Source organism: Chlorocebus sabaeus, chromosome 19, assembly GCF_047675955.1.
Source record: "Chlorocebus sabaeus isolate Y175 chromosome 19, mChlSab1.0.hap1, whole genome shotgun sequence".
NCBI classification, from domain to species: domain Eukaryota; kingdom Metazoa; phylum Chordata; class Mammalia; order Primates; family Cercopithecidae; genus Chlorocebus; species Chlorocebus sabaeus.
Window position 1 is genome coordinate 32926966 of NC_132922.1, and position 22578 is coordinate 32949543.

Below are 22578 nucleotides of genomic sequence, written 5' to 3' on the forward strand. Positions count from 1 at the left end.
TTTAGAAAGATCACTTTGGAAGAAATATAGTATGGGAATTGCACACTTGAGCAGGATGTATTTGTGTTACACCCCATGTTCACGGCAGGCTTATGCAGAGTAATCAAAGGTAGAAACAGCCCAGCTCTCCATTGATGGGTGAATGGAAAAAGTAAATGCAGTGTGGACTACAATGGAATTATTATTCAGCCATGAAAAGGAATGAGGTCATGGTATATGTTACAATGTGGATGAACCTTGAAACCCTTATACTAAGTGAAATAAGCCAGACACAGAGGGACAAATACATGATCCTACTTATGTGAGGTACCTGGAGTAGACAGATTCATAGAGCCGGAGTAGAATGGTGATCACCATGGGCTGAGGAAGGGGGAAATGGGGAGCCAGTGTTTAATGGGTACAGAGTTTCTGTTGGGGATGACAAAAAAGTTCTGGAGACAGACAGTGGCGATGGTTATGCAACATTGTGAATAGATTTAATACCACTGAATTGTGCAATTAAAAATGGTTAGAAACAACGTTTATATTGTATGTAGCTTAACACGTTAAGAAAATAAACCAAAATTACCTTGAGGAAGGGTCTGCATTTAGGAGACTATTGCAGGAGTCCAGGTGTAGACAATGAAGTCCAATGCAGTGACGTTAGAAAGGAAGGAATAAATGGGCGAGGAATTTAGGAAGAGCAAATGCGAACATACCCTGCACTGCGCTGCGTCCCCACCATGCTTAGCATGGTACAGTCGCCTGCATGCCCGCGCCCCCAGCCTTTTGCAGTGGGAAGTGAGGGTGGTGCGGAGGCCACGTCCATGCCCCCAGCCTTTTGCAGTGGGAAGCGAGGGTGGTGCGGAGGCCACGTCCATGCCCCCAGCCTTTTGCAGTGGGAAGCGAGGGTGGTGTGGAGGCCAACACCTGGCGTTCTGACTTAGGTAGACAGCAGTTTTACTAGAATTGTGATTCAGGGAGAGACATAAGTTTGGGAGGGAAGATGGGGTTCTGTTTTGAGTAACCTGAGTTGGAGGCGCCCTGGCATATTCTGATGGAGATGTCCAGGGGACAGGTACAACGATGGCGCTGGAACGAAATGGAAAGAAAGAGGGCCAAGGACAGAGCCCTGAGCGCCCTCTCTACTTAGAATGTGGCGTAAAAAGCCAGAGGAGCGTGCAGAGAGAAACCAGGGCAGGAGAGTTCAGCTGTATAATCCTTCGTTCTCTGCCAGGTTGGCTTTTTGGTTACTCTACAGATTCACACTTCTCCCTCGGGATATTCCTTTTCCAAGCCAGGCTGTTGGGAGGGCACAGACGTCATGGAATGCCAAGGTTGAGGATGGTGAAATGGGCTCAGGGAAGGGCATTCCTCTCTTAAGTTGGACTGTGTATCGAGAAGTTGTAGACCTTTAGTCTTCTAACCATTTCTGCTTTGTTGATTCCACTGTCCCTTTATTGCATCTTTACTCATGTTCTGCATATAAAGAAAAATTGAGAGCTTTGACCAGCATCAATGTCAGGATGAAAGACATCAGTGAGACCTTACAGTCCCATGGATACCATCAATTAAAATGCCTGTGCATTTATGTTTTCCAAGGTCAAAACTTTTTTTTTCACAAATTTTATTTCTTTGATCAGCGATTTAGAAGATTTTTGGGTTTGGGACTCACAACCCGTCGTTTTATACAGTATTTTTGAAAGCATCCGGGAGGAAGGGACAGTGCCTGTTTGAGGATTTAACTGAAATGTGTTTGGTTCCTTGGCTGTAGCGCTGAGATCTGTCACGGTGAACAGAGATTTGTGCGGTAGTACCGTTCTGGCACTGTGGAAGGAGGGGTGCCGGGAAAACATGGACAGATGAATGGCTTCTTCATTTTAGCTCGGGGAGCACTGTTCTCAACAAGAGTTACTTTAAAAAAAAAAAATGTTTAGGTTTCCAGGTCGTCCAGCCAAGCCCAGTGGAATGCGTTTCAGGCAGAGGCAGGATAGCTGTGACCTCCTCAGCTTCCTGCCTGCTCTGAGCTCCCTTCGTGTTGCTGAATGGGCAGCAACAGCAGGTAGATATCAACCTCTTTTTTCACATTCCTCGTAAAACTGATGGAATCACAGTCGTCTTCAGGTTTGGGAGATATTAAATATCCCCTCCAGGGCGATGGAGATATTCTAATACTAGATTGTGGTGATGGTTGCACAAGTTGGCAAATTTACTAAAAATCACTGATTGTACACTGAAAACGAGTGAATCTTATTGTCTGTAAGTTACACCGCAATCAAGTGGTACAGAAAAACATGCCCTCCAGTCCTGAGAACAGTATGTGTTTCCAGCCTGGTGGTGCTTTTGGGGGAGCCAGAAGCCCTGCTCTGAGTCCTTTGGCTTCCTGGCCGAGCCCTCCAGAGGTCCTGAAGTCAGGAACTTGGTACAGCTTGTGGCTCTCACCTGGCTCTCCTCCCCTTGCTCCCCTGCCCTTGCTCTCCCAGGTGCTCGGCACCTAGCGTGGTTGGAATATTTACCAGGAATGAGACAAGCCCATTTTGGTTTCTGGCCAGAGGGTAGCTCTCCAGGATCCAGAGCCCAATATCCAGTTTGTGGCTTATTTGGATCCCATGACTCTTCCCCTCTGTTGCTATTCGGTCAGTTTTATTGCTGTGTTGACACTCAGTTTGCAGGGTGTGTTAGGCCATTGTTGTGTTGTTATAAAGAAATACTTGAGATGGGTAATTTATAAAGAATAGCAATTTAATTGGCTCTTGGTTCTGCAGGCTGTACGGGAAGCATGGTGCCACCATCTGCTTCTGATGAGGCCTCAGGAAGCTTCCAATCATGGCGGAAGGTGATGAGGAACTACCGTGTCACCTGGCGAGAGCAAGAGGGCGAGGTCCCAGGCTTTTAAACAGCCAGATGTGAACTGAGCAAGAACTCACTCGTCACCAAGGATGGCGCTAAACCACTCATCAGGGATCCACTCCCATGATTCATTCACCTCCCACCAGGCCCCACCTCCAGCATTGGGAAACACATTTTAACATGAGATTTGGAGGGGCAGACATCCAAACCATTTCACACGGCAAGCGGGGAGTTTTGGTGAAACTTCATTTGAAGTAGGAGAGGAGGTTGCACCTGTGGTTAAAGAATGATTTCAGTTGTCTGTGCTGTCTAACTTTTTACCCTCTTTCTACTGCTTTCTTCCTGAAAGTATCTAGGTGATTGGAAATCAGGTGACACACTTTCCCTGCCCTCGTCCCAAATGGCTTTTATGCATTAGATTGTAGTGGTAGAAGGCAAGGTTGTTTCAGTATTTGATTGTTAGTGATCTTCTCTTCAAGAGTAGTAGCCTCCATGATGGCGAAGGTCTTGTTTGCCCCCACTGCCGTGTGCCAGCTCTTGTCACATACCAGTTTGCTAATACACTGATTTGCTGTTGCCAACAGGGATGGAAGCTTACTGTGAACGGTGGGTTGAGTTGCCCTGAGGAAGGAAGGTCAGAGCACTGGAGCTATTGTGGGCATGTTACTATGTCATCCTGCAGCAATACTTAGGAAATACCTGCTGTTCTCACACTGTGGCTTGAGATGTTCTGGGGCTTCTGGTTGGATGTCTTCTGAAATACAGGGTTGCTTAATTGAGGCCCTTTAACAAAGTCTTTATGTCCACGGTGTTTAGCACAGGTTGAGTATCTCTTCTGAAATGCTTGGGATCAGATGTGTTTTGGATTTCATATTTTTTTCAGATTTTAGAATATTTGCACTATACCTACCAGTTGAGCATCCCTAATTTGAAAATCTGCAATCAGAAATGCCCCATTGTTTCCTTTGAGTGTCATGTTGATGCTCAGAAACATTCAGATTTTGGAATATTTCCAATTTGGGATTTACAACCTGTATCTATATCAAATATTTATTTAAGTTGAACAGAGTACATTGGCTTTTTCTTGCCCCAGTGAGTGGTGTTTCTCAAGGTGGTATATTTAATGTGTGCCCGAACTGGTCTGAGGGGGTGAGACGCGCCTGATCTGCTGGCTGTGCCCTGGTGAGTTGGAGTCTGTGGTGCTTGGCTGCAGACAGAGAGCTGCCCAGGATTTGTGAGAGGGCTGACGGTGTCCTTTGGTGGCATGCCCATAAGGATGGTGATATGGTTTGGCTGTGTTCCCACCCAAATCTCATACTGAATTGTAGCTCCCATATTTTCCACGAGTTGTGGGAAGGACCTGGTGGGAGGTAATTGAATCATGGAGGCCGTTACCTCGATGCTTTTCTTGTGATAGTGAGTTCTCATTGGATCTGATGGTTTTGTAAGGGGCTTTGCTCCCCCTTCGCTGTGTACTTCTCCTTGTTGCTGCCGTGTGAAGAAGGATGTGTTTGCTTCCCCTTCCACCATGATCAGAAGTTCCTTGAGTCCTCCCCAGCCATACTGAACTATGAGTCAGTTAAACCTCTTTCCTTATAAATTACCCAGTCTCAGATATGTCTTTATTAGCAGCGTGAGAATGGACTAATACAGATGGCTTCCCTGGAGTTAGACTTGTGGAAGCCACAGTTGGCAAGAGGGTCACAGCAGTAACACTTTCTAATATCCCTTAGGGAACACTTCAGATTTGAGGTTTCAGTCCTTGGAGCAAGCCAAAGAATATGTATCCCAGAGCCAGCAGGCCAATGAGTCCTATGCCTGTAGCAAACTAGACAGACAAGTGCTTTAGAAAACCAAGGGGTGGGTAAAGCCCAGCTCAGAACCTGAGACTGCCACTCGGCCCCAGCAGGGACCGGAAGGTGGCCTGGGCCGTTTGGCCATCAGGTCTTAGGCCATGGTAGATATGGAATGGAGCCGGTAGGCCCCTCTGGCTCTACCCTGGCTAATCTTATTGGTGCTGAATTGAGTAAAGATTAGTAAGTCTTCCGTAGGAAAAAAAAAAATGTGGTAGGTTGCTGGCTTGGAGCCCAGAGCAGTTGGAATTTTGGAGCCCAAAGAGATCATGGCAGTTGGTTTTTGGCAACTGGTTTTGGGAGAAAAGAAACCACAGTTTTGGCTATAGTTCTATATGCCCTGGACAAGGTAGGGTCACCCCTAGAGCCAGGGATGCATAAGTGGGGAGAAGTTGTGGGCTGTCAACTTTCAAGACCCTGCCTGAGTGTAGCTTGGGGAATTTGCAGTATTCCTTGAGCAGAAGAAAGTAAGCTTGTGACTCACTTTCTCTGAATGTTTCATTTCCAACCAAATGCGTCTCCTTCCCGTGGAGGTGGTGTGGTGAGGGATGTAGCTGGGGGAGTGATCTCAGAGGTCAGTGGCCATCAGCAGAGGGAGAGGTTTGGCTTGGAGAAGCATTTGATCCACTGATTAATTGTGCCTAAGTCCCATCCTCTTTTAAGCTAATTTCAAGGGAAAACACATTCCACTGAGCTGGTTTAGGGTCGGTTGTCTAGATTTATTTCTGCTTTGGAAAGAACAACTGAGATTTTCTCCATGAAAACAGGAAGAAAACTATGGCCTTGTTGCTGGCTAGCCTTCGTTCCCCATTCCTTTCTGTGCTTGGATTTGAGCATGCACAGCTACCCTCCTGTGCTCACCATGCTGCGCCCTGGTGCATACACTTGAACCTGGTTTTCTTCCTTCCCGAGCCATTTGCATCTCTAAGAAGCCTGTGGGGCATGAGCCTTCCCTTCAGCCAGTCTAATTCTTGGAAGCTTCAGTATCACAATACCAGTGACTTAGTGTCTGAAAAAGGTAAGGATCATCCTGGAATGTGAACGGAAAACAGCAATCCTGTTCACAATCAGGAGCCATTCAGACATGCCTTAGGGAACTCAACTTTGGCTGCTTCCTGGTCCTTCTTATACCCCCTAAATTGTAACAAGTTAGTAACAAATTAATAATCATGCAAATGCCCTTTCTCCTTTTGTGTAGTTCTGTGACATTAGATGTTATGGCCCAGGTGAGCCTTCTGTTTATCTTTTCCCTTCTTTCTTGGCGTCTGCCCGCATCTGTACTACGTGCAAGCATGAACCTGAATTCCTCTACCTAGCCAGACCCAAACACAAAGGGGTAGGCAGACCTGGACTTAATTCCAGAGCAAGTGAGGAGTGTTGAAGGGGAGGCACGCACCCAGGTGGGAGGGAATACAGAGGAAAAGGGGATTGGTTGCCTGGGGCTGGGATGGGCGGGGTCACTTTAGTGAAGTCCGGAATTCGAGCTGCAGTCTCCAGCGCTGGAGGGGCATTGTAGGCAAAGGTGAGGAGGCGGCGGAGGTGAGGAACGCCTAAGAGCGTGGTGCATGCCGGGAACCTGAGAGAATGGGTTGCATCTCTTAATAGTAGTGAGAGAGGTTGACTTTTTGAGCCTTGCTGAGGGTTTGGATTGTTTCCTAGTGTCAGTGGAGGCAGCAACGGGTCACGTTGGCTCCTACGAAAGACCCTTCTGGCACTCGTGGAGTATGTTTTGGAGCAAGTGTAGATTAAGGGGCAATTGGCCGGGCGCGGTGGCTCACACGTGTAATCCCAGCACTTTGGGAGGCCGAAGTGGGTGCATCACTTGAGGCCAAGAGTTCGAGACCAGCCTGGCCAACATAGTGAAATCCCATCTCTACTAAAAATATGAAAATTATCCAGGTGTGGTGGCACACGCCTGTAATCCCAGCTACTAGGGAGGCTGAGACAGGAGAATCACTTGAACCCTAGAGGCAGAGGTTGCAGTGAGCTGAGATCGCGCCATTACACTCCAGCCTGGGCAACAGAGCGCACACACACACAAAGATTAAGGGGCAGCTGCGCTAGTCCCAGCTGGTGTCAATCAAGGAAAATGACCAAGACAAGTCTCAAGTCTCAGTAATTTTAAGAGGTTGATTTGCCAAAGTTAAGGATGCATGCCCAGGAGATGGGTCTATGCCTTCCTCCGAAGATGATTTTGAGAGCTTCAGTATTTAAGGGAGAAAGTGGGATATTGAGAAATACGCAGTTTTCATGTTGAGGGAAGGGAAAAATAGTCATCGATGCCTTTGACTCAGAATCTGCATTTTTACATGAGATAACGTAGACAGTAGAGCAGAGGAAACGGTCAGATATACATTTGTCACAGGTAGGCAGAGGGGTGACTTTGAGGTCTGTCTTATGTCCCCACACCTGTGAAGATAAGCTGTCAACTCACATTGCCATGGTGAATTTTGACAGAAATGCTTTAGGGTAAAGATCTTGGCACCCACAAGGAATTTCCCTGTGGGCAAAATGTGAGGGAGTCATCTTTGTAGTCATCTTATTCAGGAACCAGAATGGAAGGTGGGTTTGCATGACACTTCCCAGCTCGGGCTTTCCCTTTGGCTTAGTGAGTTTGGGGCCCCGAGATTTATTTTCCTTTCACACTAGGAATCTCAGGGCTTCCACCAGGATCATGGTAGGGAGATGAACATTGTAAAGTTAGAATCAACAGGTTGGGTTGAGGAGTGGAGAACAGAGAAGGGTCTGAGATGACCCCAGATTTCCATTTGGTGGGTGGCGGGTTTGACTCCATGTGTGGTAGGTAGACTTCCTTGGTGGGAGGCACCTGTGGATGGCTAAGTGGAGATGTTTAGTAGCTTTGGATCTCCAGAGCAAGGTCAGAATGATAAAAATCAAGGGCCATCCAATTTTACGAGAGCGGCAGATGAAAGAATTGCAGCTGAGAGACTGGAGGCCGGCGAGGAGAGTGGGCAGAAGCAGGGGGCAGAGCACAGCCAGGGGAGGGTGGGTTCCAGGAAGCGCTGCAGCCAGGGAGCTGGCCAGATAGGACTGGAACGCATCTGAGCCTGCCTGACTTGAAAGCCACCGTCACCGTCAGTGGAGTGTTGGAGACAGAGGCCAGATTGGAGAGGGAGTGAAAAGATGACCGGAAGAGGGTCATTAGGAGGGTGGGAATGGGCTGGAGGAACCAGTGGGGGTATTGTAGAAGGCAGTATTGGGGCCCCACCTGTGTGTGGAGATGATGGGGCAGGTACGGCCACATCGGTCCTCACTGTGGGGACTTGCAGAAAATATGCTTTTGTCCCACCCCCATTCTACTGAGGCTGGCGTTTCACGTGTGCAGCTCTCCCTCTCACTGGGCAGTCTCCTCGTCGCTGCCCAGCGAGTATCCATTGAGTCCTGTGTCCTCCTGCCTCAGACGAAGAAATGTTGCCTTGTCTGACACCTGGGCTTGTGGCAGCTTTGTGGCTTTCTCATGCAGATGTTAGCCATACAGGTAACTTGGAATCAGAAATATTATGGGTCCTACTCGTCTCTGGGTAAGTGGGCTGGGCCTGTTCCATAGCATTTGCTGACACTGATACCGCAGTTCTTTTCTAGAAACCAGTTTCTTTGTAGAGGGGACAGTTACACTGAAAGTGTTTGGCTGTTGAAACAAAGCTGCCTCCAGGTCCTGGCTCCTGACAGGCTCTCTTCTCTTGCTGGCAAGAACAGGTCCTGAGCTGGGTGTAGGGCCTGCGGGGCAGAGCCTGTGTGAGCCAGGTCCAGGGCCGGTCGTGGTCATGGAAAAAGGGCAAGTCTCCAGGGGAGCACCTCCCCTGCTGGGCAGAAGCCATCTGGACTCCCCTTGAAGGGGTCCCAATCTCTGTGATTCCCAGCCTGGTGACACTGCCTGAAAGCACACAGTTCATTTTCATTTGATACGACTTCTGTCTCGTATCCTAACTCAGTTCTGCCTGGAGAAGTTCGTATACCTAGCCGTTTGTTCATCAAGTGGCCCTCACTGTGCACCACCTGTTGTGGTCCAGGGACTGTTCCAGGTGCAAGGATGCAACAGCGAACAAAATGGCAAAAATCCTCACCCTTCCAGAATTTACATTGTAGCAGAAAGATAGACTGTAAGTAAATAACATTTAGAGGCTGGGTGTGGTGGCTGACACCTGTAATCCCAGTGGCAGGCCAAGGCAAGAGGATTGCTTGAAGCCCAGGAGTTCGAGACTAGCCTGGGCAACATAGTGAGACCCCATCTCTACAAATAAAAAACAATTAGCTGTGCTTGGTGGTGTGCGCCTGTGGTCCCAGCGACTCAGGAGGCTGAGGCAGGAGAATCACCTGAGCCCAGGAAGCTGCACTGAACTATGATTATGCCACTGCACTCCAGGCTGGGTGACAGAGTGAGCCTGTCTCAAAAACAAAAATAAAAACAAAACAAAAAAACCCACAAAAACCAAAAACATTTGGAGTATGTCAAATTGTGGTAAGTGCTCTGGAGAAAACCAGGGAAAGAGGATGAGCAGGTTTGAACAGTGTGGCCAGGGAAGTCCACATTGAGAAGCTGGCGTTTGAATATATGTGTCAGCTGCATTAGTAGAAGGCTCGTGGCCTGGAAGTCAGAGCTTGTTTTCTCTGTTCACCGCTGTTATTTCTGGAGCATAGAAGAGTGCTCGGCCCATCATAGATGCTCAGTAATATTTTTTGAGTGAACCGATCGGAGGGAAGAGCATTTTTAGACAAAAGGAGCTGCAGATGCGAAGGCTGAGGTGAGAGGGTGTCTGGTAGGTGGGGAACATGGGGAGGCCATTGCGGTCGGCGGGGATGGGAGAGGCTGGTGGCAGGAAAGGAGGCAACAGAGGGAAGGCGTGTGTATGGGCGCAGGTCTCATGGGGGCTCCATGAGGTCAGAACTGTTTTTGTAATAATAGTGAGTGCTATTATGTGCATTTCCCGCCCTTGTTTGCCCAGGTGTGTACAGTGGGCTTTTCTAGAGGCTACGGGATACGTGCTGCTGCTGCAGACAGAGCAGGCGGGAGAATCTGGCTGCCAGACATTAAAGAGATTTGCAGAAATGTAGAATGCTGTCACTCTTCTCACTAAATTTCTGTCTTGGAAAGTAATTTTTTTCCATAAGGTATGTTAATTGTTATTTTAAAGTGAATTAATGTTGACATTTTGTCTCAGGTTTAATTTTACGTATAGTAAATATTGATAGCTCTTTGGGTCCTCAATAATTTTTTTTTTCAGAGACGGTCTCGCTCTGTCCCCCAGGCTAGAGTGCAGTGGCATGATCGTAGTTCCCTGCAGCCTCAAACTCTGGTCCTCCGTAGCTCTGAAGTATATAAAGGAGTCCTGAGACCAAAATGTTTACGACACGTTTATAGGGCCTTGTAGGCCACTATTTTATATTTGCTTTTATGCTTGCTGAGATGGGAAGTCATGGCTGAATCAGCTGAGGAAATTTAGTGAAGACAGTTTACCAACTCCTGATTTGTCCTTGAGGACAAAGCAGGTGTATCCGGGCAGGTGGCAGGCTGTGGATGGGCACCTCAGCAGGAGAAGACTCTGGAGTCACTGTGTGCTCATGCTCCACTCCCTTCTCATAGCTGGGCTTACTTCTGCCAGGGGAGATAGAGGGAAGGGACATGCTCTGTACACAGTGTCCACAGGATGCAGGTCGAGAGTGACGGGCAAGGGCAGGGCGTTCTTTCCTGGGTGTGGTCAGCAGAGCTCTGTCTGATAAGGTGAGCCAAGACCTGAAGAGCGAGGGGCACTCTGCATGACTGGCCAGGGCAGCCCCGCCCAGGGAGGTCTTGGTGAGCAGGAGAGAGGATGTCTGGCTGGGCCTAAGGAGTGCTGGGGAGAGTGGCAGGACCTGACCTGGGGCTGAGGTGCGGCAGTCAACGTGTCTGATGCATGTTTTAAGTGGATGCTCTGGCTGCTTTGTGGAATATTCTGGAGGGTGGGTTTGGAGGAGCAGAAGTAGGGGAGGCTCATGCAATGAGCAAGTGAGAGCTGGTGGTGTCTCAATGAGGATGACAGAGAAAACATGGTGAGAAGTGGTTGGGTTTGGCTGTATTTGAAGGCAGAACACAGAATTTTCTGAAGAACGAACTGTGGGTTGTGACAGAAAGGCAGACGGGGGTAAGGTTTTGGGTGGAGCTTCTGGGTATCTGGCAGTGCTGTTTACCAAGACGCAGAACACGAGGGAAGGAACAGGCTCTGGCGAGTGGCATCGGGAGTGGGGCCTCCAGTGCTTCAAGTTAGAGATGCCTGTCAAACATCCAGGTAGAAATGTCACACAAGCGATTGGTTGTACAAGTTCAGGAGACAGGAAATAAATATTAAGGCACCTTTGGTTATCGCTACTGTGTAGATGAAGCTACGGGAGGGAGGATCCTCCAGGGCATAGCTTTCACAGGGGGTTGTGTCTCGGTGGGTCACGAAGTCAGTACAGTGGGCACCAGCCATTTTCAAAAAATGAAATAGAATTGAAAACAATATTTCAGTAGTAAGGGCTGTTGTAAAATGTTTACTTTTATGTTGACTGATGGGGGAATTTTGTCCTATGAAATGTTTTTAAAATTAAATTTATGTAAAGAGAACTGTGTCCCAGATCACAGTACGACTTTTTTTTTTTTTTTAACTGTAGATCACAGTTTAAAAGCCACTGATGTAGAAGGAGATGTAGTTTCAAAAGAGATCAAAGACTGAGTTGATTCCAGGGCCATTTCAACATGCAGAGACTTGGGATGGGTCTGGAACCAGCAAAGGATGCAGAGAGGGGCTATGAGGCCACAGCTGAACCCAGAGGGTAGTGTCCCCTTGTCCTGGAGGCTGGTGGGGTTGTGTGGGGGTGAGCTGTGACTTGTGCTGCAGACAGGTTGAGGAAAACGGGTTGAGAACTGATCATTGGATTGGACAGCATGGAGGTCATTCATGAACTTGATGAGGCATTTCTGTGGAGGGCTGAGGACAAGGTCTACTTGTTGGAGGTTCAAAGATAGTGGGAGAAGAGAAAGTTGTGAACAAAGCATTGACAATTCTTTCAGCGAGTTTTACTGTCAAGGGGAGCAGAGTAAGTTAGTTGGAGTGGGTGGGGTCTGGACTGGGTGCTGAAAGGCGTGTCCTTACCGAAGACAGTTGAGTGGGGTGAGGGAGGATCCCTGCAGGGAAGGGACCAGTGTGGGAGGCAGCATGCTTGAGTAAGAACGGGGACAGGGTCAGAAGCACAGGCGGAGGCTGGCTTCAGCTAGACGTGCCGGATGTTGCTCACTGTCATTGGAGGGAAGGCAGATGAGATGGGCATAGACATTGATTACTGATAGAAGCTTGTGGAAGAATGCCAAGAAGGTGGAGAAACTGAGAACCATGGCGGAAGAGAAATGGTGTTTTTGGTTATGGTTTTGTTTGTTTGTTTGTTTGAGACTGTGTCGCTCCGTCCCCAGGCTGGAATGCAGTGGCGCAACCATGGCTCACTGCAGCCTCGACCTCCTGGGTAGCTGGGACGACAGGTGTGTGTCACTATGCCCAGCTAATTTTTTAATTTTTTGTAGAGATGAGGGTCTTGCTATGTTGCCCAGGCTGGTTTTGAACTCCTCCTAAAGCAGTCCTCCTGCTTCACACTCCCAAAGGGCTAGGATTACCGGCATGAGCCGCCACACCCAGCCTATTTTGGTCTTCTACGCAGAAATGGAATCCTTGAGGAATGAACATTGATTGCAAGCTGCTCAGCTTGGTGCTGTTGACGTGTCATCGATAGGCAGGTGTGGGATAGCTGGTGGGCCTAGATGACCTTTCCGATGGTGCTGAGCCTTGACTGCAGTGTATTTTGTGGTTCTGTGGCAGTGATGCCAGGTAGGCGAGACATCTGAGAAACCCCAGATTCTGTTCCAGGTTAGTCTCCTGCCAGCTGTTTTGGGCCAGTGTTGGAAAGCCTTCGCTGCGGGCTCTGTCCCGGGAGAGGAAGGAAACCACCTGACCGAGTGCCTTGGTGGGACCTTGCCTGTTTTCCGCAAGTTCTCCAGTCATCTCGTGAGGTATTTCTCTCCCTTCGGACTGCTGGAGCCTTGGCCCTCTCTGAGCCCCTGTGTGCCGTGGCCTGGCGGTTGCCCTGTGCGGCCTACCAACCAGCCAGCTTCCCGGGTCTGCACAAGTGTAGGTGACTGGGAAGCCCTTTAATCAGCAGAACCTTATTGAGCACCTGCTGTGTACCTGGAACTGGGTACGTGGTGCTCAGCAGAGTACTGGGTTGGTGCCAAAGTCAGTGCGGTTTTTGCCGTTCAAAGTAATGGCAAAAGTAACTGCACTGACTTCTGCACCAACCTAATAGATTGGATTCCGGCCCTTGAGGAGAACAGCTTTTTCTTGGGATTCCCCTTTAGGTGTGTTTCCCCACATCCTCAGTGAGGCTTTCTCCCCACCCAGAGGCCTTTCATCACCCCTGAGAGTAGGGTTCTTGGATTGGTGGGTCAGGAAGGTGTTGGTCTTTTGGTCTGTACTGTTGTTGACAGTGGGCAGGTTGAGGTCCACCTTCTGTCCTTCCCCAGGCTCCTACAGTAGATGGAGTGGTATTAGGTGGTTGGAAAATGTTTTGTAATTGACTCCTCGTAGGTGTTGCTGATGGCTGGGGTGCAGGAGCCTGCTGCAGAACGCCGACTGATCCGAACCGTGTTAGCACTGTTGTAGTTGCTTAGCCTTTTGGCAGCCCGTGAGAAGAATTACTGTGAAACCAGACTGCTCTCACTGCCATTTGGAAAGGGCTCCATTTCAAAGGAGCAGATGCAGTGATAAATCATGAGGAGAAAAATAATCCTGTATTGTGTGTCCTTGCTAAATTTACTTGAAACTGCATATCCATTGCTAGCTGGGCAGCTATCTTCCTGGCAGGCAGGTTCCTGCTCTCGGGTGGTTAGGGACTGGAGGCATGCATTCTCATGAACTTTTATTTCTCAAGCTGTATTCTCAGGTGGTTTTTCATAATGGCTAAGGACTTAGGCTCTCAACTGGACAAGTCTGGACCCAAAACATGCCTGCACTGCCGCCTCCTTGCTTTGTGACCTTTCACCTTCTTTCAGCCGTACTTGCCCCGCCTGCAGAATGGAGGTCATACATGCTGCCTCGCGGGATGGTGGCGAAGGTGCCATAGGCGCGGATGTGACACCAAGTAGTAATGACTCAGTATCTTCTGTCATGTTTAACACTACAGTTTGGCAGGAGTTACACAGATCCTACTCCTTTAGGCCTCCCCTCCCGCCCCCCGCCCACCCAATGCCATTCTCACGCTTTCTAGAGCAGATGGAGGGAGAGGGGAAGAGTGATAATGGAGCAGAGAAAGTTCTAAACCATTTTTCTTTCCTTCAGAAAACAAAACCATCTGAACCCTGTTGTTCCGTCGTATAGACTGAGTATACACTTTCATTGCTGGGGTTTATTGATAAACTGCTAGATGATAACAGTGCTACTGTTGGTTGGGCCTTGCTCTGTTCCTGGCACAGATAAACATTCTACATTCATTACCTTACTTCCTACAGAATCCTGTGATTTTCGTTTTACAGATGAGGAGACGGAGATGGTGGGCCTCAGGCATTCTTCTTCATTACTTGTTTTGGGGGTTCCTTTGAACGTGAACTGACATCATCATCGGTGATGATGTTTATTTGGTGCCTCGTTGTGATTTAGACACTTTAATGTGTGTTTGGGGTGACAGAACTGCAAGGCAGAGGTCAGCTCACTTCTAACTCCCTTCATTTCTCAGTTGCGTAGATGTTCTTAACTTGGTTTTCATGAAGAAATAGGTTGTTGGCAAGGAATAGAAATGAAAAATTAGAAAAGATACAACATAAGGGTTAGGACCATATGGTCCTGCAGGATTAGGGACTTGGAAGAGAACCCAGAGGTTATCTGGGCCCGGCTCTTCTCAGATGCCTCTAGAGAGGGGTGGTCCACACGCAGCCCAGCAGAGTGCGGGTCATGAGAAAAGTGCCACACTCTTGTGTGTGTTCTTTATAGACTGTCATTGCCCGCCCAGGCTGACTGTGCACTCCTGGATACCGCTTTTTGGTAGCACATTGGAAGTCTCTCTCTAACATGTGTCCATTTCTCCTTCACCTTCTGCAGCCACGCAGGCCAGGCTAGGGCTTTCCCCAGGACTGGTCCTTCAGGTACGGAGCTGCTGGGCTTCTTCCTACCCTCATCACCTCCACAGAAACATGACCTATTTCTACTCCAAGTTGGGTTATAGCGCAGAGACCCAGTTCCTACCCTAAGAAGTTCACAGTTAGTGGAGGAGAGAGACATTTAAATAATGTCCTTGCAGAGTGGCAGGAGCAGATGAGGAGTGCAGCCGGGTGAGTGACAGGCAGGAGAGGGAAGGCGCACAGTGGTGGGGGGAGGAGCTGGCTTCATGTTTTCTCCCCATCCTGCCGAGTGTCAGCTTGATGATAAAAAGGATGGAGAGCCAGGATAGATCCCAGGATGCAGTACATGTGGATTCAATACCTTCTCATGATAGAAATACTCACCAGACTAGGAATGGAAGAAAACTACTTTCGCCTAGTGAAAGCCGTATGTGAAAAACCACAGCACGTGTCATATTCAACAGTGAGAGACAAAAAGCTTTTCTTCTTATGATCAGGAACAAGACAAAGATGCCCACTTTTGCCTCTTCTATCCAACATAGTACTGAAGTTCTATCCAGAGCAATTAGGCCAAAAAAAGAAATTAAAAGGCATCTAAATTGGAAAGGAAGACAATTATCTCCATTTGTAGATGATATGATCTTATGTGTAGAAAATCCTACAGATTCCACCAAAAAAAACCTGTTCAAGGCTAATACATAAATTCAGCAAAGTAGCAGGATACAAAGTTAATACACAAAAATCAGTTACTTTTTTTTTTTTTTTCTGAGATGGAGTCTCGCTCTATGTCACCCAGGCTGGAGTGCAGTGGCGTGATCTCGGCTCACTGCAAGCTCTGCCTCCCGGGTTCACACCATTCTCCTGCCTCAGCCTCCTGAGTAGCTGGGACTACAGGTGCACACCACCACACCCGGCTAATTTTTTATATTTTTAGTAGAGACAGGGTTTCACCGTGTTAGCCGGGATGGTCTCGATCTCCTGACCTCGTGATCCGCCCGCCTCAGCCTTCCAAAGTGCTGGGATTACAGGTGTGAGCCACAGTGCCCGGCCAGTTACATTTTTATATACTAATAGTGAACAGTCTGAAAAGGAAATGATGAAAATAATTCTGTTTACAGTAGCATCAAAAATAATAAAACACTTAGGAATTAGCCAAGGAGGTGAAAGCCTTGTACAATGAAAACTAAAAAACATCACTGGAATAAATTACAAGATAAATGAGAACAAATTCATCCTTATGGGTTGGAAGACTTACTATTGTTAAGATGTCAGAATTACCCAAACAATACACATTCAATATAATCCCTATCAAAATCCCAATGATTTTTTTTTTTTGTAGAAATAGAAAAACCCTTGGCCGGGCGCGGTGGCTCACGCCTGTAATCCCAACACTTTGGGAGGCCGAGACAGGCGGATCATGAGGTCAGGAGATCAAGACCACCCTGGCTAACCTGGTGAAACCCTGTCTCTACTAAAAATACAGAAATTAGCCAGGCGCAGTGGTGGGCGCCTGTAGTACCAGCTACTTGGGAGGCTGAGGCAGGAGAATGGCGTGAACCCGGGAGGCGGAGCTTGCAGTGAGTGGAGATCGCACCACTGCACTCCAGCCTGGGTGACAGAGTGAGACTCCGTCTCAAAAAAAAAAAAAAAAAAAGAAAGAAATCGGCCGGGCGCGGTGGCTCATGTCTGTAATCCCAGCACTTTGGGAGGCCGAGGCGGGTGGATCACGAGGTCAGGAGTTCGAGACCATCCTGGCTAACATGGTGAAACCCCGTCTCTACTAAAATTACAAAAAATTAGCCGGGCGTGGTGGCGGGCGCCTGTAGTCCCAGCTACTTGGGAAGCTGAGGCAGGAGAATGGCGTGAACCCGGGAGGCGGAGCGGAGCTTGCAGTGAGCCAAGATTGTGCCGCTGCACTACAGCCTGGGCGACAGAGCGAGACTCCGTCTCAAAAAAAAAAAAAAAAAAAGAAATAGAAAAACCCATCCTAAAATTTACATGGAATCTCAAGGGACCCTGAATAGCCAAAATAGTCCTTCTAAAGGAGACCAAAGCTAGAGGACTCGTGCTTCCTGATTTCAGAACTTACTATAAAGCTGTACTAATCAAAACAGTGTGGTACTGGCATAAAGACAGACATATAAACCAATGGAAATACAATAGAGGGTCCAGAAATATACCCTAACATATATGGTCAAATGATTTTTTTTTTTTAAGGAATGGGGTCTTGCTGTATTGCCCAGGCTGGATTCAGGGTCCTGGGAGGATCAAATAATCTTCCTGCCTCAGCCTCATGCACCTCGCTTGTGGTCAAATGATTTTTGACAAGGATACCAAGACTACTTGGTACGGAAAGGACAGCCTTTTCAAATGATGATGCTAAGTTGCCTGTGTTGCAGGAAGACAGATCAGGCGCCCGAGGCATGTTGGCAGTTTGGGTCCTGGTTTCTGAGGGAAAATATGAGGGAATCTCAGTAATCCATAGTGCATTTTTCATCTAAGCTTCCTCCTGATGGCGTTCCAAAGCAAGTGTTCCTCTCCACCTACTTTTTTCTTTTTTTGGTTTCTGAGACAGGATCTTGCTCTGTCTCCCAGGCTGGAGTGCATTGGCATGATCATGGCTCACTGCAGCCTCTACCTCCTGGGCTCAAGCAATCCTCCCACCTCAACCTCCCATGTAGGTGGGATCACAGGCGAATGCCCCCACACCCAGCTAATTTTTTTGTTTTTTATTTTTTAAAGAGATGGGATCTCACTGTGTTGCCCAGGCTGGTCTTCAACTCCTGGGCTCAGGTGATCTTCCTGCCTTGGCCTCCTAAAGTGCTGGGATTACAGGCATGAGCCATCGCACCTGGCCTTCTACCCGCTTTCAAGATCTATTTAGATGAGACATACGTCTGACTGAATGGGCTAGGGGAAGGCGCAGTTCACAGATTGCTGTGTAAGATTCAGAGATTTGCACGTTCGCTGCTATGTTCATGGTGCATTGGTTAGGGAGAAAACGAAGCTTCACTCCGATGCCATACTCTCAAAGTGTCATTCTTATTTTATTGTTTTGTTTTTTTCTTTTTCTGTTTTTAAAGATGATTCTCCTTTCTACTCCCCCAGAAACATCCAGCTACCTCTTCTAAGAACTAGAGATTTGAGTGTTCTTATAGCCAGCCAGAAGTCAGTGACAGCCTTCAACTCTTGTTGTAAATAGAAACATAACTGTGTCCTGCATGTGCTTCAGAGGCCGTCTCTGCAGTGCCGTCCTCCACAGACAAGGCCCATGCGGGGCTTCTGAGTCAGCAGTCAGCTGCCGCGGACAAAACATGCAGGCTGGAGTCAGCTGGCAGAGACTCACAGATGCCTGGAAACCTGGCATCACCTCCTCTTCCTCCCCGCAACCCCCCAGCCCGGCTCCGCACTTCCTCTACCCCTTCCTTGCACACCTTGGCTTTTCAGTTTCTGGGATTTCTGGCACCTTCCTGCCAGGTTTCCTGGTCTCCAGGTTCCTGTGATTATGAACTGTACACAGGGTGGTGCAGGCCAGGCCAGGAGGGGCATGATCTGGCTTTGACCTTCAGGAATGAGGGAAATGGGGGCGGTAACAGGAATAGCCCTGCTCCGCTGTGCTTCCTGGCTGTTGTCAGAGCCAGTGAGAATGCTGGGTAAGCCCCTTGCAGAGTGAGACAAGCCCAGCCCAGCAGAGCCACAGAGCAATGCTGTCACACTCTGGAGGAGTCTTTGCGCTGCAGTCATTCAGCCGCAAAGCAGGAAAAGTGAGGCAGCCCAAGGGAATTCATCTTGTGTTGTCTTACCTTGGGTGCCGGTCGCATTGTTCCAGGAGCCAGCCTGCCTCTGTTCATCTGTTGTCCCCAGTGCCCTGTGGGTCGAAATCTCTTCGGCCAGAGACTTAATACTTGCCTGCTGGTTGGCTCTGCAGCTCTCTGGGAGCTCTGGCTGACATCTGTTAATTTAAGTGTTTTTCACTAGCAGAAGGATTGGGGACAGTTGTTAGTGAAGGCGTTCCTCTGTAGTGGGGTTTGATTTGGAAATTCTTTATGGTGGTTAGCAGCTCTTCGGAAGTGAATTATTTCAAACCGAGTGGGTTACAGCTAACCAAGGGGTTGTTAGCTCACACGGAAGAACTCTTCTTGGGAAATAAGTGCCCAAGACCCTCTTTCAGGGGAGGTGTAAGCCAAGGCAGGCGCTATGACGGGAAGGGTTTTGGAATTACGGGTTGCAGGATCTTTAATGTCTTGACTTCAGCAAGAATGTCGTGGTTCTGAGCGCTCTGAATCCTGGCAAGGAGTCGAAAGTGGCTACTGTTTAGGAACAAAGAAAAGTCATTTTCTTCTTTGACATGAGGTAGCGGTGGATGAGACCCAGTGTATGCAAAGCTTACCAAACACTGCGACTCTGGTGTTTAGGTTGACTGAAGGCAGGCAGGGCATACAGACAGGGTCCGGATTGTGCCGTGCCGTGTGCTTCTCAAAGAGCAGGTGAAGCCTCCAAAGTCCCCACAAAGAGGTCAGGAGGCAAAGAGGGCCCCTGATGTAGAAAATGCTGCGGGACCTTTGTTTCTAGTCATGGGCTGTCGGCTGTCACCGTTTCTCCTGCCTTCGCATAAGCACGTCTGCTCTTTCCTGCCCTACAAGCCATCTTTTGACTTTCTGACATTTCTAAGATAAGCCTTGACTTGTAAGAGAAACAATGGGCCCTTTTTAGGAACTAAAGTATTTATCTTTCTGCTACCTAGAATAAAACCTTTCTTTTTGGGGGAAACTGAATGTGAATCCCAGTTAGCTCCATTTCTTGCTGGCCTCCTAGCCTTGTGGCTATTGGGAGAAGCTGTATGTGTTAACAGTGTATTGTTTTTTCTGGATTTGTTTTGTTTTGTTTTGTTTTTGAGACAGGGTCTTACGCTGTCGCTGAGGCTGAAGTGCAGTGGCACAATCTCAGCTCACTGCAACCTCTGCCTCCCGAATTCAAGCAATTCTCAGGCCTCAGCCTCCTGAGTAGCTGGGATTACAGGCGTGTGCCACCCTGCCTTGCTAATTTTTGTATTTTTTGGTAGGGATAGGGTTTCATCATGTTGGCCAGGCTGGTCTTAAACTCCTGACCTCAAGTGATTTACCCACCTTGGCCTCCCAAAGTGCTGGGATTACAAGCATGAGCCACCACACTGGGCCAACGGTGTAGTTTTTAATATCTAGAGCCAAGAGCGGTTGTTGAGTACGTGACATATCTGAAGCGAAAAGCCGAGCCAGTGTGTTCTGTCTGCAGTGTATCCTCCACATTATGTGATGAGTGTTGTGTCTGTTGACATAGAAAACATAAGGCGGAGAGGGCAGTTCCTTGTATTTAGTTATGACTTTCTCTCATGAAACTTAAGATGCATCTCATTTGGTTTGGTTTAATCCCGTGATACCATGGTGAGGTGCAGAGAGAAGTGGCATGTCATTTCTACTTCACACTGCTGCCCAGTGTCTTACCCAAAGTGAGAGCTTCAGGGCCTCTTCTGTGTCATTCTGGAACATGGCGCCCGTCTTCCGAGAGTTGGTTTCAGCAGCACCTGCAGCTGAATAGTGGGCAGTTTCTTGCTTCTACATGCCTTCTGAACACCGCGCATCAACCACTCCCTTCCTCTGTCTGCGCCCAACCCCAAGGGTACATCTTTAGAGCAAAGTCCAGTCCAGTTGTGTTGGTCAGCCTCGTGGTAAATGGGTGATGTGCCTGTGCTGGACCTTTGTGATGTGAGCACCAGGAACAAGTGCTGTGGGCATGTGGATTTCTCAACAGTAGCCTTGGAGAACTTCAGAAGTGAAGAGTCTCAGGGGTGCTGTCTAACCTACTTGCCTTACACACAGGGAAACCAAGGGTTCGTGTGACAGTGCTCACCCCGGGTTGTGAGCAGGGTCATGCTGCTGGGGTCTGGCTGTGTGGGCTTAGCCCTGTGGTCACACTTGCCTCGCCACCCTGACCTACTGTCCACTCTCTAGTTTTGTCCTTTGTCCTTTTGCCTCCCAGTACAGTTCCAGTGGCGAGGATTCACCAGATGTGACGCCAAAACGATTCCACAGACTCACAGGAGCCGGTGGGTGCGGGTGGGGAAGGTGGCTCGCTGTTCCACCGGCACCGAGGAGTGCTTCTATTTTTAATCCATTGGCCTGATGTCTCCGTTTAATCTGGGGCCTAAGCTGGAAACCTGGGAGTCATCCTTGCCTCTTTGATCCCTATGAGTCACTCAGGCCTGCCTGTGTCACTTTCCCATGTCCTGCACCTCTTCCGTGCCTGGCTAACATTTATGCTGAGAGACTCAGCTGTCGCCTCTCAGAGGCTTCCCTTCAGTGGGGACCCCGCTTCACCACCAGTAGTGACTTATATCCTCTTTCTCTGTTTCCCAGCTCCCCTTGTGTCTCCCTCTTTAGTGGCACTTGGTACGGTCCATCAAGACATTCTGTGTCTGTGTCTGCCTCATCTCCTAGACTATCAGATCCTTGAGAGCAAGAACCATCCGGCTCACCTTTCCAGCCCCAGTGTCTCGTAGTGCCTGGAGTATTGCAGGTGTGCAGTCCGTACTTGTGGATGGATGACTGCGACACTTGAGAACTCTGCTTTGAAGAGGAGTATGTCTCCTGGAGAATGTTTGTAAACAGAGACATACTAACCGTCTTTTTCTTTCTTTGTGTCAGATTAACGTGCCAGTGTCAGGTGGACCCCCAGCCACCCCACCGCCCCCTCTGGGAGTGCTGAGAGTGAGGCAGCATGGAGGAGAGGAAGCATGAGACCATGAACCCAGCTCATGTCCTCTTTGACCGGTTTGTCCAGGCCACCACCTGCAAGGGAACCCTCAAGGCCTTCCAGGAGCTCTGTGACCACCTGGAACTGAAGCCAAAGGACTACCGCTCCTTCTATCACAAGCTCAAGTCCAAGCTTAACTACTGGAAAGCCAAAGCCCTCTGGGCAAAGTTGGACAAACGGGGCAGTCACAAAGACTACAAAAAGGGAAAAGCATGCACCAACACCAAGGTAAGCTTTGATCCTGTTGGGCCCTGGGGTCACTGACATGAGGATTCATCCAGATGCCAAAGAGGAAGATTGAGTTAGAGGTAGGCTGAGTGAGAACCAGGCAAAGTCTAGCCACAACCTAGCACAGGAAATCAAGCTTTGACCTGTTGAAACTTTGTGGATCTCTTACCTCTTTTTGTTTGACTTGCATGAGCCAGACCCTATTTTAAGCGTATTTCATGTATTTACATATTGAACATTCAAAGTTTCAAGTATTTAAGAACAACCAAAGTCAAGTGGCATGGGAACTTGTTATTTTGCCAAAGCTCTCTTTTGAACCTCACGTGGTTCGGAGGATGCAGGTCACTTAGCAGGGACGTAGCCAAGCCCTACTGGTATCCTGTCTGAACACGGCTTTGGGGTTCTTGGCATGTCCTCTTTCCAAAGTCATCGTTCCATACTCAGTAACTGGTAAGGTATGCTATTTGCCAACTTGGGATTTGCCACAAGCTTCCGACCTCTTCCCATCCATGTTCCAAAGGTCGGTTTTGATTCATAAGCAGGGACTTTGTGAACCGAAGTATTTCTGTTGCTTTCTTCACCACGTGGAGAAATAGGTAGGCCCTATTTCTCGAAGCAGGTAGGCCCAGGCAAAGACCTGAGTTATGCACTTGTCTTTGTTGGGGTAGGTGCAAGGAAGCGGCTATGGAGAGATACATTTCCTACTTCCCTCCTTAGAAGAACACCTAATGTGAGAAGTTTGGA

At 48.5% G+C, this 22578-nt stretch overlaps 1 protein-coding gene across 18 annotated transcripts in view; it reads left to right on the plus strand.

The window, feature by feature from the left end:
* Positions 1 to 22578, plus strand: part of MICAL3 (microtubule associated monooxygenase, calponin and LIM domain containing 3) — a 233279-nt gene that overhangs the window by 92890 nt on the left and 117811 nt on the right. For 16 of the 18 annotated variants that reach the window (XM_073007048.1, XM_073007064.1, XM_073007053.1 and 13 more), the window contains exon 2: positions 21498 to 21834. In XM_073007048.1, coding sequence (XP_072863149.1) covers positions 21571 to 21834 — 264 coding nt within the window. In that variant the 5' untranslated portion in view covers positions 21498 to 21570. Of the gene's footprint in view, positions 1 to 2744; positions 5701 to 20354; positions 21370 to 21497; positions 21835 to 22578 lie in introns of those variants that run through there. The other 2 variants (XM_073007049.1, XM_073007051.1) reach the window with 2 other exon arrangements.